Source organism: Typopeltis vanoorti, chromosome 24 (genome assembly GCF_054136105.1).
Source record: "Typopeltis vanoorti isolate ZY-2024b chromosome 24, IOZ_Tvanoo_1.0, whole genome shotgun sequence".
NCBI classification, from domain to species: Eukaryota; Metazoa; Arthropoda; class Arachnida; order Uropygi; family Thelyphonidae; genus Typopeltis; species Typopeltis vanoorti.
Genome location: NC_143572.1, coordinates 37,707,316 through 37,726,726, shown reverse-complemented (window position 1 = coordinate 37,726,726; position 19,411 = coordinate 37,707,316). Strand labels below are relative to the sequence as shown.

Below are 19,411 nucleotides of genomic sequence, written 5' to 3'. Positions count from 1 at the left end.
TCCTCTGAACTCAAATCTCCATTCTTCACTCCAAATTCCGATTGTATTACATTGATGGAATGATTTTTTTCACTTTGTACACTAAACTAGCAACTTGTTTTGCTTTGCAATGTCAGTCTATTTAAATAATCATGCAGGATCTCTACATCACTTATATTTAATATCCATATCATCTACTTTGTATCCGTATTCCATTTGTTTCACTCTACATAAGAGATTTCAGTGAAATATCTTATCAAATGCCTTTTGCACTTTTGTCTAACTCAAATGTCACTTTATTAGAGAAAGTGTGTAAATTACTGAGTCAAATCACATAGATATTGTCTTCCTCAGGAAGTCATATGCCTCTATCTCTTCCTGAATTTGAGTCTTAACTAGCATAACCATCATCCCTGAAATAATGACTGGTCTGTGATTTTCTACTTCTACCTTGGAGTTACCTTGATATAATGAACTATTTTGTAAGCTTTCTGTTCCCTTAAGACCCTGCCAGTGCTGAGACATAAACAGCATGGTCAGTAATACTGCCAGACCTCTTTCATTGTAGCATAATGCACAGGCAAGGTATCTATCTAATCACATAATTATATTTGCAAAAAGATTTTGTAACATCTAGATCATGTGTAGTTTATCTACCTATGTTTTTACATCGATTAAAGGTCATTCACATATATCAGTTAAAAATAACAGCCCTAAATCAGACTCTTGATGCATAGAAGAGCAGTATCATCCAGGATCCTGCTTTTCCATACACAATTTAATGATACCTATTAGAAGCCAATTTCTTATTCAAATCACTAATCTATTAAACAAGCATTTCTGCCCCAAATACCAACTTGTCATATAGCAGTTATCTGTATTGTTCCATTGTGATATGTAAGTAAATTAATAAAACATGATCCATTCTTAGCTAAACTATGCTGACCAATCATAGTACTGCTGATATCAACCCAATCAATCCTGGATCCTAACTCTCACCTGGCATTTTCTAACCTTACTTGACCAGAACTCCTGATACAAAGAACAGGTCTGTAAATATTATGGGCAAACAGGAAAACATCAAGACCACATCTGGCTCATCAAACTGCACAAATCTAGGCTGACACAGCATGAAATTGAAAAGCAAACCATAGGATCTGATGAGAAAATTCCAAAATATTGCACAGATCTGTGTATAAATATGTATAGCTATTTAAAGAAAGTACTGTAGTCCTACTTCATTGACCAAACCTTAATCGTAATGACTCCTTTACCATCCCAAAAGTTTGGGAAATCATTATACTCAGTCGTAGTAAATAGATTATATTATAAATAATTTAACTTAGTTAATTATTATTTTCAATGGCCCAATATTTTTAACTTAGCAAACATGCAACTGCATGTATAGCGGTATTCAAATGTGGTGCATTCGATCTGCTGTTCTATTATTTTTCTACACTGTTACACAACTTGCATGATTTTACTCAACTCCTTGTTCTCTCCTTTCTGCCATATATTGAAAAATTCTTCTGCATCTATCCTATAACCCCTATAATGTTTCAAGACATATTGCAGACACTGTCTGCATAGACACTGTCTTCCTCAGGTGATATCTTCTCTGATAATATCTTACCATACAGAAGCTGAAATATTTGTAAAATAAATGTAATTTTCTACTGGCACACATGTGATTGTATAATTATGGAAACTCCACAGATCTTGCTATATAAGAAAATTGGTCTATAATTTTAAGCCTTAGTTTTCTCATCCTTTTTGGATGCAAAGCCTGAGTCCTCCTTTCACAGGACTTTTCATTTTTGTAAGGCTGTTTTCCAAACAAAATTGTCATGGGTGTCATTAACTCCAAATTATATCCTCCCTTGAAACATTACATCATGGAGTTCTAGGCAACATCAGAACTACTTAATCCATCAGATACTTCTCGTTCCTTCACTACTGGCCCCTTTTCTTCGTTCATCCTCACTCAAACCTTTTATGTATCAAGTCCACCACAATGGAAATATTTTTGAACAATTGTTCATTAAATATTTAAATATACACAGTTCAGTGAAAATATGATACATGCCCCCACCCCCCCATTATTTTGCAATTTGCTATTCCATCCTGCCAGGTGATACTTGTATCATAATGAAAGCCATATGATATAGGAAGTATATTATATACGGTTCATTTGAAACTGCTGATAGACATGGACAAAAAATGCGATCTGATGAAATATGAAAAAGGCATAATTGTAAAGTCCTGGCTGGAAGGATAAAGTATCCCCAGATAAGTTTCCAGGGATACTGGAAACTTACAATATTGTAGACAGTTCATGAAGCATGGAGGGATGTACTTAGGCCCAGTATTATCCTTCCAATAGCAGATGGATACAGGGCCAAACAGCAGTCACCAAACCAATGGTGATGCCCATACCTCATTGATGCATGTGGGGAATACAAGTTGCTCTGCCCTCTGCAAGGTGGGACAACCTGCATTCATGAAAAACTGTGGAGTGGCTGACCATGGAATTTAAGCAGAAGATGAATGACAGTTTCTCAGATGACAATCCAATGTACATCCCTCTGTATGGTCTGAAGTAAGTGCTCATTCAGGTACCCATGCTTACCCCTAATCTTGTGCTCTATCGTTTGCATCTAAAAGAGGACATTGGACCATTGAAGACTAGAAAATAATTGCCTTTTCAGTGAGTTTCATTTTCAACTATGTCATGTGTATGGTTAGGTAAAAACCTGGGGAGAGGAAACAACCCAAATGTCAGGTGTGGAGAATGTTTTCCTGAGAATATCTTCAATCCCTCAAGAGTGACAGTGACTCCCAGGGATATTACCGTGGCTTCCAATTGCACCAACATTTTAATCCCATTGAACATCTCTAGAATTCCAAGTTCTAATGTACTATTAGCAATGAGCTGGCAGACGTTGAATACACATAGATGAATTTGAAGGAAAAGAGGTCATGTGTACATTAGAGATACATAAGAAAAAATTGTTGATAGCAATTGCAGATTGTATACCTTGAGTGAAGAAGGTAAAGCAATTTGGTCTCAAATGGATGACTATAAAAATTAAACAAGAAGTGCCAATGAAAAAAGAGATTGTGGAAGATATATAAAGAGAGGATGGAGAATAATTGCATGTGGAATATAAGACTGAGGCTAGGATAGTGAGTGGCATAGTAAGGAGAGAAACATTACAATATAAGAAGAGACTAGAGCTGCAATCCGGGTAGAATCCCAAAAAGACATTTTTGCTATGTGGCTAGTAAGAGGAAAGATGATTGTGGAGAGATAATCCAGACCAGTCTCCATCCAGACCTTGCTGGATGGACACTGGTCTCAGGTGACTAATGCAGGTGACATAGTTCAGCTATTTAATGATCACTTTATTCATGTTCCATCCTGGTAAAGCAAACTTATTCCTAGAGGAAGTAGGAGTCCTAAAGTGAAAGTGAATAATAGGATGCATTCTGAATACAGAGTACATTAGGTGTCAGCAATATGTGTGTGTGTGGGGGGGGAGGAATAGATGGAATTTCACAATGTAGTTTGTGTGAGTGTGCTGTCAAACTGGCCATGCCATTAATCTGGCTGTTTAATCAAAGTCTTGCTATGAGACAATCTCCTGGTGACAGTGGAAGGAAGATAAAATGCATTGTCTGAGTGTGAATGTAGACATATTGAATAATTTTAAGGCATGGTTGGATGAGCATTGTGTGCAATAGTGTGTACCTCCCACAATAAGAGTCTCTGACTCTATACAGGTCAGATGTTAATAATAATAATAATAATGATGATGATGCTATTGCATAAAGGTGGTAGTAGAAAGGAGATATCAAACTGTAGGCCAGTTGGCATTTCTTTTGTAGCTGTTAAGCTTTTGAAGAAATCGGTAAGAACTTGTATACAGAATTCAGCGGTGAGGGCAATATTATTTGTACAGGTCAGCATAAATTTGTTAAGTAGTACTCTTGTTTTAATATTCTGATTGCCTTTTACATTATAGTAACAACAGCAGTGGATGAGCAGGTTATGGAAAAAAATTTTGGGGGGATTTTGCAAAGACATTTGACAGAGCCACAACACTACAAGTTGGTTTTTGAGTTGTAACATATAAGCTTGGATATCAGGTTAGTGAATTGGATTAGTAACTGGCTTTCTGATAGATATCAGTTGTATATGCAGAGCAGTATCATGAAGTTGGAAGGTTACAGTGCAGTTCCACAGAATTAAATATTGGGACCATTACTTTCAATCTTTATGTCAGTGAGTTTGAAGCCATCTGGTGTGAGGTGGAATCTAACAAGATCAATTACATAGTGGAATGTTGTTACCTGGTGGATCGGTTGCTAGTGATGAAGAAATGCATCACCAAATAGAAAAGATGAGTGCAAAAAAATTAATCATAATGGGGGACTTTAATTATCCGATTATTGATTGGGTAGCAGTAGAATCTCATGAGAAGAATGAAAATGCATTTATTGAGCTGTTGTAGGACAACTTTCTCAAGCTCAAGGACAAACAGAAGGAACTCGAGGTCAAAGAGTGTTAGATTTGATTATAGTGTCAGGGGGAATTTCAGTTAAAGACATAACTATGCCTCTGGTTGGTGAGAGTGGTCATGCAGTACTCGCTTGGGAAGTGACGAAGTTTATGAATGTTTCATTCAGAAAAGGTTATATGCTCCTTTCCTGCTTGAAAAGGCTTCATTTTCAAGTAGGAAATTGTGACCAACTGAGGAGTATCCTGAGTTCATTGGAATGGGATCAGTGGCTGGATGGGAAGAATATCGACAGTGCATGGGAAGCATTTAAACAGTATGTAAATGATGCAGTATCAGGTGTGTCCTGAGAGTTCGAAGAATAAATAGGATAGGAGTCAAATGGATGTATAATCTTATTAAGCAAGAGATTCATAAGAAAAAGATGATGTGGAAGGAATACCATGTGCATAAGGATGATGTTCATTATGAAAATTATAAGCAGCAGGCTAGAAGAGTCACATCTGTTCTATAGAAACCAAAGTCTGAATATGAAAAGAAACTTGCTCTGCTTACTAAAGCCAACCCAGAAGAATTCTTTTGATAGGCTGCAAGTAAAAGAAAGAATAAATATGAAAAAATAACTCTTCTAAATGCATATGTCATGAGGGGTACAGACACAGAAGAGGTTGTTCAACTAATGAGTGCCCATTTTGTTAAAAGCTATCAACCTGGCGTATGTAACATTGAGCTCACTGCTACCTCTTCACTGAATGAAGAAACTCAGGTGTATGAGGATGAGGTATTAGATCTGTTATATAAATTGAATAAGAATTCAGCAATAGGGCTGATGGGATATCAGCACATGTGCTAAAAGAGTGTTCAGCTGAACTGGCTATTCCTTTGACCAGGCTGTTTAATATGAGTCTCAGAACAGGGAAGATTCTACAGCAGTGGAAAGAATGTATGATAATCCCATTACACAAGGGGTGGGGGGAGGGTGCAAAGACCGATGTGTGCAACTACTGAATAATCAGTATCTCAGGAGTGATGGTGAAGATTTTGGAAAAATTGGATAGAGCTCACATTCAGAAATTGGTTGACAGTGAATCTCTATTTTGCAATGAACAGCATGGGTTTACTAAGGGAAGGTCATGTTTTAGCAACTTGCCACATTTCATAATGTTACCATTGAACTAGACAAGAGGAATGGATACACTATTAATATGAGTCTTCTAATTGCATAAATTGGAGAATATGGGTTTGGATTATGAAATACTAGCATGGATAAGAGGATGCCTGACAGATATCAAAAAGTGGTATATAGGAGATATAAGTTTGCAAAAGTTCGAGTTGATGGCTCGAGGGATAAAGAAAATCATCATCATTATCAAATTCCTGCCATGTATCCTCAAGGGGGTACAGGATATGATAGTACAACATGAAAAAAATTACATCATTACTAACTTCCTATCCACAATTTTCCTCCAAATCAGTCTGTTACTTGTCAAGACTCCAACATTATCAGATCTTATATTTCTATCGTCTAAGGCACTTTGTACCGTATCAATCCACCTATATCTTGGTCTTCCTCTGGGTCGTTTTCCTGCCAACCTGGCAGAGAACACTTGTTTTGCTAATCTTTCCTCGCCCATTCTGTTTAGGTGACCATACAACCTGAGATTAACGCATTCTGCTAACGCATTCCTGGATGTTGACAATGTCAAGTTATTTCCTAATATCCTCATTTTTAATATGATATTGCCATGGATGCCATCTGTTCACACCTATAATCTTTCTCAGGACTCTCATATCTTCTCTAGTCTTTGGTTAAGTGTTTTACTTCTGACCCAGCTCTCAGATCCATAAGTTAAAACTGGTTTGAACACTGTCTTGTATACAGCTAATTTAGTCTTCCGACTAATTTCTCTCTTATTCCATATGAATTTATTCAGTTGACTTCCCACCATACCAGCTTTGCAGATTCTGTTGTCTATTTCCATATTTAATTTACCATCTTCACTAAAAATCGTGCCTAAGTAGCTGAAATGTTTTACTTGTTCCACAGGTTCTCCATTCACAACACAGTTGACATTTTCAATGATTCTGCCTATTTTCATTGTCTTTGTCTTTTTATTGCTGACCTTCATACCATATCTATTACAACAGCTATTCAATTTAGTCAGAGAATCTTGCAGACTTGTAGCGGATTTATTTAGAAGTATAACATCATCCTCATAAAGCAAAGAGCTGACATTAACATCTCCAATTTTGATATCATGTTTAATACCACTTTCCTTCATAATGTGATCCATATAGAAAATGAATAACAGAGGGGATAATGTACATCCTTGTCTCACACCAGATTTAGCATTAAACCATCTTCCTGTACATCCTACAATTCTAACAGCTGACTTGTAACTCAAACAAAGACGAAGTATTGCTTGATAAAATGCCCCATTGACAATATAACTGTAGCGTATTGAATAGCTTCTCTCTTGGCACCTTGTCATATGCCTTTTCCAAATCGACAAAACTTAAACACAGATCTCTCATATGTTCCATGCTTTCTCGACTATTTGTCGTAAAGTGAAGATCTGATCCTGACAGCCTCTATTTGGCCTGAATCCAGCTTGTTCTTCACCAAGCTTTTCTTCCACAATTCTTCTCAACTGTTTTTCAAGTATACTTGCCAGGAACACTCAGCAGGGAACCTCTGTAATTCTCACTTTCAGTTTTATTTCCCTTTTTATTTTATATATGGGTACTATGAGAGCTCTACTCCAATCATCGGGAATTCGTCCCTCTGTCCAGGCTTTCTGAACTATGCAGTGCAGCCACTGTAAGACTCTTATACCACCATACTTCAGCATTTCTGGTCGAATATCATCTACTCCTGCTGCCTTTCCACATTTCAAGCCTTTGATGGCTTTTCTACTTCAAGTATGGATATGTATTCCTGACTGCATGCCTGGTCAGTGTTTTTTACCACTGTGCTGTCATCACTGCTTGTTTTATTTAGCAGTTTTTCAAAGTACTTACTCCATACTTCAAGGATATCTTTTTCTCCCGTTTTCATGTCACCTTTATCATCTCTAACTCCTTTTACAGCACTCTTTCCTCCATTCCTAATCTTCTTCAATAACTTCCAGAATATTTTGCCACCTTCTTCATATTTATTTTCTATATTTTTGCCAAAGTCCTCCCATGACTTTTGTTTAGCTAGTTTTACACAGTGTTTAGCATTCTTGCATTTGTCTCTGTATTCTCTAAGAGCACAAGCTGACTTATTTGACAGGAACTTTTGATATGCTTTCTTCTTTTCCTTCACTGCCTCTTTAACCTGTGTCCACCAAGGAGTTCTGATTTTTTTATCCTTGCAAACAACCTCACCACATGCCTCTCTGGCAGAATCAATCAATGTTTTCTTCAGAGTTTGCCACTGAATCTCCATGGTTTGATTCCTGTTCTCAAACTTTTTCATTTTTTCTTCAATAATCTTTGTGTATATTAGTCTACAGTTCACATCTGAGAGCTGCTCAACTTTTATTTGGTTTAAAACTTTCTTACATACTATTCTTTTCAATATGAAATTCAATTTTATCCTGCTCAAGACTAGTGATCACTTCCAATTTCAAATCCTCTGTACACTCTGGTGTCCTGCACCAGGGAGAAAACATCACTATCAACAATAACATAGTTAATGAGACTTTTCTTATTCCTTGCCTCTTCTCTCCATGTGAATTTGTGCACATTTTTATGTTGGAACATGGTGTTAGTAATAACCAGTCCATGTCCTGAGCAGAAATCCAACAGATATTTGTCATTATTATTAGCTTTGCTCTTTTCTCCAAATTTTCCCAAAATATTTTTGTATGTCTGACAATCATTTCCTACTCTGCTATTTAGATCCCCAACAAGGACCAACTTTTCCTTTTTCATTGTGTCAGTTGCTTTTTCTAAAGCCTCAAAAAATTCCTCCACTTCTACCTTAGTAGAACCTTAGTAGAACCATAGGCACAAATAAGTCTCATTGTCCAGTTTCCCATTCTCACCCACATTACTCTACTTGAGACCGACTGCCATTCAAGAAGATTAGCCTCGTATTTTGTGTTGAATACTATAGCTACTCCTTCTTTTCCTTGATTGTCATTGCCTGAATATAACATTTTGTATTTATTGCTCAGAAAGATCTCACCAGTTTTTGTCTTTTTTGTTTCGGTTATCCCTATTATGTCGATCTGGTACTTATCTAAATCCTCAATCTAGCTCCATTTCTTTGCCATTCAGGCTTCTTATGTTGATAGTACCGATCTTTAACTCTGGTGATGTTGAGTTGGGGTTTGTTTTCAGATTTGTTCCAGTAGCTGACTTTTCGCTGTTCGCCCTGGTTCCCTGGCAAAAACAACCGGGGCCTTGTTTAACCAGGCGACGCCCCAGCCGGCGTGAAATTTTGTCATGTCGTACCATCATTTTTTTTTTATTTTGGTTTAACCAATAAGAATACAATTTGGTTGGCTAAATCCCAAATTGCCAGCCCATCCTCGTTCATTCAGTATACAAGTAGATACCCAACAGGGTGCACCACGAGAAGGTGAGGATTGGACATTAGGTCAGAAGCCCTGGTCGGTTCTCTGCATTCCTTTAAAGACTATGTGGAGGTCTCCTCTTAGTTATACAGCTTTGACCCTTAACCACCCCTAAAGAAAATCAATGAGGCTTTATTTAAGGTGTTTTCATTAAGATCCTTGGATGCCATCAAGTGTCATAGATAGAAAGCCAGTTACAAATTCTTAGTTCAAGAATTGGCAGCCCATCCGCCACAGGTAGAGACAGGTATTATCTCTGTATCTCCTGTCCCTGTCTCTCCATCTGCCAGCCACCATTCTGCTGTTGAAGAAGAGGCTTTGGTTCTCAAACTGACATCATCTCTAGATGATCCTCCTCTTCCGGAATATAACTATCAAATTCTTAAATCTCTCATCCACACTCGCCTTCTGGGAATAGATATCACAGATCAGTTGAATGACTACCTCCATGCTGAATTCTCCGAACACTTCATGCCTCTTCAACATCAGCTTATGTCTCATTCTACAATGACTTTGTAGAATGAGACATAGAAAGAGGGTCTATACAGCTATGTGGGCTTTCTGTATAAAGAATAGACAGCAATGTGCCAAAACCATCCTTGACAGTGCTTCCCCTCCACCTCTAGCAGACTTACATGATGATTTTGTTAAATTCTGGAGTACAGTCTTTTCTGCTCCACCTCCACACTTCCCTGATTATGATGACCAACTTACGATATTGAGGTCCATTCCTGCCCTTCAAATATACTACCAGTCTGTCTCCATCCAGAAGATTAAAGCAACTCTTCCATCCAATTTCTCTGCCTCCGGAACTGATGGCTTTCCTGCGTCTAGGCTTCAGAATGTGCCATTGAAGATTCTTCAACACTTAGTAAACATTCTCCTTTCCAGTAAAGCAATACCATCATACCTACGTGCTTCAAGAACTATCTTCATTCTGAAGAAAGAAACTTCAAGCTGTGCATCAGACTTTAGACCTATTACCATCTCCCCTGTGATACTTAGACTCTATCATAAAATCTTAGTTAAACGACTTCAGCAACATATACAGCATGATTATAGACAGAGAGCTTTTTTCCCTTCGGATGGCTGTGCCGAGAATATATATCTTCTTTATTCTCTTCTCTCTGATTCCTGATGCCACCTTAAGCCTCTATATATATCATCGCTGGACTGCCAAAAGGCCTTTGATAGTGTCTCCCTTCCTGCTCTCTTTCGAGTGCTGTCTATTGCTGGATGTCCAGAACCCTTTGTTTCCTATGTTATGGAGCTATACTTGGGTAGTTCCATCACTATCACTACAGGGTCCTGTGCAACTTCTATTACCGCAGTGCGGGGTGTTTGCCAGGGTGATCCTCTATCTCCCCTTTTCTTTAACTGCATCATAGATGAGTTTCTTCACTCTCTTCATAGCCACATAGGCTACTCTCTAGGTGCTTCATCCTTTAATGCTATGGCCTTTGCAGATGATCTTATTCTCATAGCCCTTACTCAGATGACCCTTACTCCTTGACCAGGCAGTTGACTTCTTCTCTATTTGAGGCCTTTCTATTAATGTAGAGAAGTCCTGCTCTTTAGCTCTTGTCCCCTCTGGTCTTGACAAAAAGCTTAAGGTTGAGACTATAGAGTTTTCCCTCTACGGGAGGCCGGTGCATACTTTGACCATCTTGGAAGAGTGGAAATACCTCGGTATCATGTTCACCCCAAAGGGAAGGTCTTCTGTCCCTTCTATCCTAGAAGCTGGGATTGCTTCTTTGAGGAAAACTCCTCTTAAGTCCCAGCAAAGACTGTTTCTCCTTTCCCACTATCTCCTACCTCGCTTTTACCACGAGTTGGTGCTTGTTAGGACATATATCTTGGTACTTTCCCCGAAAGGACAGGGCTATCCATTCAGCTGTGAGATCATGGCTCCGAATGCCACCTGATACTCCTACTGCATATTTCCAAGCAAGGGTGAAGGATGGTGGGCTTGGAGTTCCATCACTTAGATGGCTGATCCCACACCTACGGCTGTCAAGAATCGTGAAGTTAGAACTATCTTCTTCCCCTATCTGCAGAGAGGCTTTCTATAGCCCATTAATACAAAGACTTTAGGTGGGCTAAAGGCACACTTAAATTAAGGTGACCACTGACTTAATTAAGGTAAATTAAGGTGACCACTGACTCAATTAAGGTACCCATTATCAGGGTACCTTAATTGAGTCAGCACCTGCAGAACACAAGAGGTGGGCATCTCTGTTGCACTGTTCTGTAGATGGTGCTCGTTTAAAAGAGTCATATCTGGTGTCTCCCTAGCATGATCGTGTAAGGGATGGCACCAGACTCCTCCCTGGGTTCGAGTATATTGACCTCTTATCAGGACGAGGATCAATATCCTGCCTACTTGAGCCTGCACAGCTCAATGGGGTAGTGACGACTCAAACTGTAGGGCTGGCTGCCACTACAGTGAGACATTGTCTCATATAGCCCAGTATTGCTTCTGTGCCCATGGGGTTTTTGTGCAGAGGCATGATGCCATGGTCTCCATTTTGAACAACCGCTTTAAGAACAAAGGTTGGGAGACCGCAGTGGAACCACATTATAGGAGCTTCACAAGTTTGCTTAAGACTATTGTGTGCAGGTTTGGTCTCCTGGTTTCTGTTGTGATTCTGATGGAGAGAATGCAAACAAGAGTGTTAAAAATGATATCAGGATTGTGGAATACTGATTATGAAGACAGATTGAGAATTTGTAGACTGCAAACATTAGTAAACAGGAGAAAGAGGGGGTGATATGATTGAGACTTACAAACTTCCGAAAGGTTCATACAGGATTTCAATTGATGGAATTTTTCAATTTATGAATGGTGGGGAAAGGACAAGAGGGCATCCTTGGAAGCTGAGAATGAATGCCACTAAGAAGGGAGTGAGAGCTAGATTTTTCTCTCATAGGGTGGTGCATGATCGGAATGGATTGCTATTGGATGTCGTGAGTGCAAGCAATGTGAATGAATTCAAGAATAATTATGATAGCTGGTGTGTGTGGGGGGGGGGGATACATGACCTCCCTCGATGAGTCTCTGACTCCCTGGAGGTTTTTCTTAATAATAATAATAATATTGTCATTGGATTGCATGGAGATATTCAGTTTGTTTGCAGATGGTGTGAAGCTACAGAAGGTTATTAGTAATAATGCTGATGTTTTGACTCTTCCAGAGGATTTGAATAAGATAGAAAAATAAGTAAATGAAGGTAGATGTCATTTGAATGCAACTAAATGTAAGGTTTTGAAATTTAGGATCCACAGATGGGATATTTCATACTCACTTGGTGGAGTTATAATGAAAGAAGTTGTTGAAAGCTTGGAGTGAACGTAGTTAGAATTAAGTTTAGAGAACATATTGCAAGGGTTATGAAGACAACCAAGAAATCAGACTACATCTGGATTTCTGTTCTTAAATTTAAAGGGAAGGAAATAACTTTGGAGAGGGCGCAGAGATGGATTACAAAAATGATATCAGGATTGTGCAATGTTGGTTATGAGAATAGAATGAAGGCATGTAAACTGCAGAGTTTGGTGGACAGAAGATAAGGGGTGGGTGGGAATATGATTGAGACATTTAAAGTTGTTGAAGAGCATGTTGGAGGTTTAATGGAGTATTATCAGCACTGAGAAAGGATTAAAATTAATTTGAATGCTTCCAATAAATCATCTCAGTCACAGAGACATCTTCAGGGATTACAAAAAACGTTTTGTAACAACACACACAAATACAATACAACAGTGAGTGAAACTAAAGTCATACCTAGGTGGTGCACCCTCTATGGATGTTTGAAGGTGGCCTAGGATGTAAAGAAGAATCTTTGATAATTAATGTTTACCAAATTTTGGGAAGTTTTATACAACCATATTTGTTTAAATTAGGTTGATTCCTGAATGCAGATGCATATTCAAAGAACAGTCTTTCTTTTCTGAATTTAGTATGGTGGAGCATGGTGGTTTTTTTCCAGGAGATCCTGTGGGATCCCACAGGATCTCCTGGAAATTTTCTCCCAATGATTTTTTTTTTTTTGCTACATTTTGCAAAGGCATTTACAGAATATCACATGAAGCATTGTTATGCAAATTAGAACTAAAGGGGATGAATATGATGCTGGTTAAATGGATAAGAGGATTGCTGCTGGACAAATATCAAAAAGTGGCATTTGGAGGGGCAGAATTGAGGTAAGAGCAGGTGACTAGTGGTGTGCAACAAGTTTCAGTGCTGGAACCATTGCTGTTTAATTTATATATAAATGATATAGGAAATAACCTGAAAGTAAATATTTAGTTGTCTGCTGATGTTGAAAAATTAGGTAAAGTAATAGTTAATTGAGGCGATGTGGAGAGCTTGCAGGACAATTTTAATAGGCTGTTAGTATGGGCAAAAAATAATGAGTGTCAGTTTAATGTAGAGAAATGTAAAGTTATGTACTTTGGGATAAATAGAATACCACCCATTTATCAGATTGATGGCACTATGCTCCAGGAAATGATGAAGCTAGAGATTTAGGGGTGGTGGTAGACAGAGAGTAAAAGTTTAGAGGACATATTGCTAAGGTAGCATATAAGGTTACTTGGCTAGTAAAGAACACATTTATTTATTTATTTATTCAAATGGAGTTTCCTCCCTTTTTCTCCCCCGTTCCTATTGGGGCAAGTTGAGTCCTCTCATGGAGGTTAAGTATTTATGACTGTAGATCTGTGTGTGTGTTCACTGTGCCGGTTTCCCTGCTGGCGGGATTAGCCAAGTTAGCCGGTTTCCCTGCCCAAGACCGGCTAACTTGGCTATAGCTGAGGAAGATCCTCAAATTTCTCACGTCTTCAACAGGAATCGAACCTGGGACACTCCTTCCCCAGTCATATGGTTGCGAAGCACACAGCCACTAGGCTAACCACGCGGACAAAGAACACATTAACAAGTAGAGATAAGGAAGTTGTCATTCCTCTTTATAAGGCCTTAATATGCCCACATCTGGATTACTGTGCTCTAGTCTGGTTCTGGGTTTCTTGGGGATAAGAAAGTGGTAGAGAGGATTCAGAGGTGAGTGATAAAGATGGTGAGTGGCCTGTGGAATGTTCTTATGAGAATAGATTGAAGGTGTGTGGATTGCAGAAGTTGGTTGGTATAAATATTTAAGTTGCTTAAATCATTTTATTATTATTATTATTATTATTAACATTTCATCTCCATGGAGTCAGAGACTCATTGTGGGAGGAACACACTGACAATGAGGAACCCCACAACACACTCAGGCAATGCATTCCACTCACCAACCACTCTCCATGCAAAGATCCTACTCTTTACTTCTCTATTCACACCCTCCTTATACAGTTTCCAGTGATGGCCCCCCTTGTTCCACCACCCCTCTCCCATTCTATGAAAAATATCTTCCATATCAACCTGATAACAACCCCTGACTAGCTTATGTGTCTCAATCATATCCCACCTCTTCCTCCTATTCACAAGGCTCTGCAACTTACATTCTCTCAATCTGTCCTCATACTCCACATTCCAAAGACCACTGACCACCTTTGGGAATCTTCTCTGGATCCTATCAAACATATCCACATCACCATGAAAACCTGGTGACTAAATCTGTGCACAATAATCCATATGAGGCCTGATCAAGGCCTTATACAATGTTATCATAACCTCTCTATTTCTGTATGTCAGGGTCCTCTGCATCATTATCCTTATCCGATGTGATGTCTTCACAACTTGTGCAATGTGGCCCTTGAATTTCAGGTCCTTGTTCACCATCAGTCCTAGATCTCTCATCACCTCTACCTTCATTAAAATTTCCCCACCAAGAGTATACTTTGCATCCCAATGTTGCTTGCCAAATCTCAAAATCTGACACATTGAATTGACAGTTACACTTAACTGTCCATTCATGCAATCTATCCAAGTCCTCTTGTAAGGCCAAACATCAGCTTGACTCTGCATTACTCCCCCTTCCCCCCACTTTTGCTTCATCTACAAAAAGATGTATATTACTAATTAAACCCATCCCAGTATCAACAGGATAGATGTAGAGGAAATGTTTCAGCACTTAGTTAGAGGGACCAGAACAGGGATCATCCCTGGAAGTTGAATAAAGTTGTGGGTAGTGGTGTGAGGACTAGATTTTTTGCTTAGAGAGTTGTGAATGAGTGGAATGGGTTTCCAGATTCAGTTGTGAGTGCTTTGTCTGTTAATGGGTTCAAGGAGAGGTATGACATTGTGTGGATAGATTGGGTCTCCTGTGATGAGTCTTATTATTACTATTATACGGGCACTCCATGGAGGTGCCCGTATAATAGTAATAATAATAATAACTTTATCTTAATTTAAAATTTAAGCTGATTTTTATAAAATGTTTAAAAAAACTCAAGTTGAATTTAAAAAAAAAAATGATGAACATTTAAAAAGTACTAAAATATTACTTTTGAATTTTTCTCCTATTTCATTGAAATTAATTTAAAATATTGTAAAGTATTAATATATATATATCATTTTATTGTTTTCAGGATCCTATAGAGTCTTTAGAAAACTTGGCAATACTTAATGGGAAAATGAATAATTTCTATACCCTTGCCTTAGGCCAAGGACAAGCTCAAAATGCCACACGACTTATTAAAGATGGGACAAAAAATGTATAGAAATTATTATTATTATTGTCTTTATTATTAAAATATTATTTCTTTGTGTTCCTTATAACTGTACATCTTCATTATAAAATACTGAACTGAATTCTTCAATGTTAGATAATCTCCTGGTTTAAAATGATTTCATCTATTATGCCTCTCTCTCTGCTTATTTTCTGCACAACTTCAATAAACATCTTTCTCAAAAAATAGTGCCATTACATAAAGAATGTACCAAGACAGAGGTATCAAATTACAGACCAATTTGTACCAGGAGTAGTGGTTAAGGGAGAATGGTTTTGTGAAGGGGGTAGATGTTGCTTTAGTAATTTGCTCACTTTTTTTAATAATAATTATCAGCTTAGTTGGATCAAGGAAATGGCTACACAATGATATTGCTCGACTTTTGTTGTGACATTGAGCAGGATACATAGAACTGTTTTACATAACTTGGAGCAAAGGGCATTGATATGAATCTAGTGATATGAATAAAAAATATGGACTGAGAAGAGTGAAAGATAACACTGCAGTAAGGTTGTCCTTATGTAGCCAAGCATGTGACAATGATGAGTTGAAATGAAGAGCAAGAATTGTGAATGGTATGCTGACAGAACTGTATGTGGAGAAGGGAGTGCAACTTGTAAATGTGGATAGTATGGATTTGCACAAAAATGAAGAACTTCAATTAAATGAATTTAGTATTAAGATAAGAGGAAATAAAAGGTGAAGCAGAAGATCGGAATAGTGGAACAGGGGAGACTGAAGTGCTTGTTAATGCCAAGAGTAGGTGTGAGAGAACAGGAGTGCAAACTGAACAGGGAAATGGGGGAAGTCAGGGTGTACTGAGAGACACAACATAAAGAGAACGAATGTTGGAAGCAGTGGCCAGCATAGGAATTGGATGGCCTGGGATGTAAGGGGAGGGGGGGGGGATAATCATGTCTGAAGAAACATATGAGTAAGTGGTGGTAAAGGCAATTATCCCTCGATAGTTCCCTGACTCCTTGGAGGTCTGTATTAAAAATGATAATTTCCTGTCAAGTAGTACACCCTCTGTCCCAAAAGAAACCGAACTTTTCGAAAATAGAAGGAACTAGTGGTGCCACCTGTTTTATCTTTGTGTTGTCGAAAGTGGCAACCTTCATTAGTGTTGTGTCAATTGTTTATGACATTTGTTTCATTAGAAATTCAGTTATAGTGCCAAGAGTGATAGTGTGTTTTGATGAATGGTCGGTCGTCACGATATTCATGCCGTACACAACGAATTCTCATTATCAATCGCTTCACAACATCAAGATAAAACTCACCATTGACCGTTTGTCCAGGCAGAATGAATTCTTTGTGGATAATGCCTTGGAATTGTAGAAACAAATCAGCATTGTCTTTACTTTTGACTTCTCCAAGCTACTTTTTTTCAGATGCCCCTCATCTGGTGGTCTCCACTCAGCAGTCTGGTGCTTTGTTTTGGGCTCATACTTAAAACACCACATTTCGTCACCAGTAACGATCATTTCAAGGAAGTTTGAGTCCTTATGAGCAGTTTTAATGAGGTCCTTGCAGTGTTCAATTCAATACATTTTTGGTCGTCAGTCAACTTGTGGGGAACAAATTGCGAATTCAATTTACGAAGGCCCAAACTCTGGGTCAAAATGTTGTGCACAGTTGATTTTGGAATCCCCAATTCATCTTCAATCAATCTCACAGACAATTTTGGGTTTTCTTTGATGAAATCACACAATTTTTTTGGGGATGTTAACTTCGCTCAGTCCAGTTTTTGGATGGCGCATCTTTTCATTGTTCTCAAGCATCTCACAGCCACTTTGAAATTGCTTAAACCACTTATAAATTTGAGTACAGGATAAGCATTCATCACTATATGCTTTTTGAAGCATTTTATGTGTTTTGGTAAATCTTTTCCAAAGTCAATCGCAGCTCTCTGTTTGAAACTCATTTTTCAACCATTCGTCAAAACACACTGTCACTCTTGGCACTATAACTCGGCTTCTAATGAAACAAATGTCATAAACAGTTGACAACACTAATGAAGGTTGCCACTTTTGACAACAAAAAGATACAACATGTGGCCCCCACTAGTTCCTTCTATTTTCAAAAAGTTCGGTTTCTTTTTGGACAGAGGGTGTGTCATATACTTTGTAACAAAGTGTAAAAACCTTTGCCCATCATACAGGCTGCCTGCCCTCCAAAAAATGTATACACCCTTTGTTGCATATATTTTAACTGCTATGTTTGTTTTCTTAAATTTAAATTAATAATTTTATAATTAAGAGTAAATGTTACAATAAAGCTTAGATATATTTAAATGATGCATTATCTGAAGTGTTCAAAATGCCCTCCATTCTCATCAATGCATTGCTGACGTTGGTAAGAAACTGATCTGCAAACATCAATAAATGTATCTCTTGTCATTGTGACAATTCTTTTCAGTTTCTTCCTGTGACTGTATAAGTGCTGTGGATTTTTGCCACAAAATGTCTTTGAGATTGCCTACAACCTCAATGACAAACAACTTTGTCATTGAGGTACTCCACATGAAATAATCAAGTGGCATTAAATCAGGTGAATCAGGTTTGGAGTACACAACAGTGCATCTTTGTTCAGTCCATCTGTTTGGAAGTGTTTCATTAAGGTAAGTCATGTCATCACATTGAATATAGCAAGGTCCTCATATAGCTAAAGAACTCGTGGCTCAGTAGATTTCTCTGAAGCAGGTTAGAATAAAAGAGACCAGTAACTGTTTCATTAAAAAAGAATGATCCAATCAAACCCTTGGATGAATGATAATCCACACCACACACTTTAAGGACCCAGTAAATTCATATGCCTTTCCATAGCCACATGAGATTCTCTGTAGACCAGTATGTACAATTGTGATTAGTGACTGTACCATTCATTTTCAATGTTGCTTCATCACTCCAAACAACTATTGGCAAACATTGGATCCTTTATTAATTTTGACATAAACCACTCACAAAATTCAACCCTATGGTCAGGATTATCTTTATTTATGGCATACACTAATCTTGGCATGTAGCTTTTAAATTTTGCATGCTTTTTTTAATGAGATGAACACTTGACTTTATGAGTCCTGTTTCATTAACAACTTTAAGCCAGAATTTGATGCACATCATTATTATTACACCCTCCATGGAGTCATCAGATTCATCATAGGAGATTCATTCAACTGACAACATGTTTATCATACTGAATCTTAAAATCCTTAATGCTTCCTGCATTAACAACATATTCCAGTAATGAGTTTGAATTAACTGACAATTCTCCATGTAGAAAATATACACTCCTCACACTCCCTCTTCACCACACTCTTACATAGCTTCCAGGGATGGCCTTTGATTCTTTCCCCTCTCACCTTCTACTCTTTTTATAATCCACTCTGGATTAAGTCGATAAAATCCCCTCACTAACTTAAACATCTCTATCATATTATTAGTATTAATATTACCCTAAGACCCCAAGGAGTCAAGAACTCATCTAGGAGGTCCCTTTTTTCATACACACAGCTCATCATACTGCTCCTTAAACAAACTCGAATTCCCTGCAGACATTACAATCTCAAACAATGCATTCCAATAATTCACAACTCTCTGTGTAAAAAAACCTGCTTCTCACCTCACTCCCTCCTTTTATAGCTTCCATGGATGACCTCTTGTTTTCCCC

The 19,411-nt window shown here is 38.0% G+C and overlaps 1 protein-coding gene across 1 annotated transcript in view; it reads left to right on the top strand.

Moving 5' to 3' along the window:
• Positions 1–19,411, top strand: part of kl-2 (dynein heavy chain 2, axonemal kl-2) — a 1,497,432-nt gene that overhangs the window by 1,131,697 nt on the left and 346,324 nt on the right. The window contains exon 47 of the mRNA XM_090414156.1: positions 15,599–15,724. Coding sequence (XP_090270282.1) covers positions 15,599–15,724 — 126 coding nt within the window. The remainder of the gene's footprint in view (positions 1–15,598; positions 15,725–19,411) is intronic.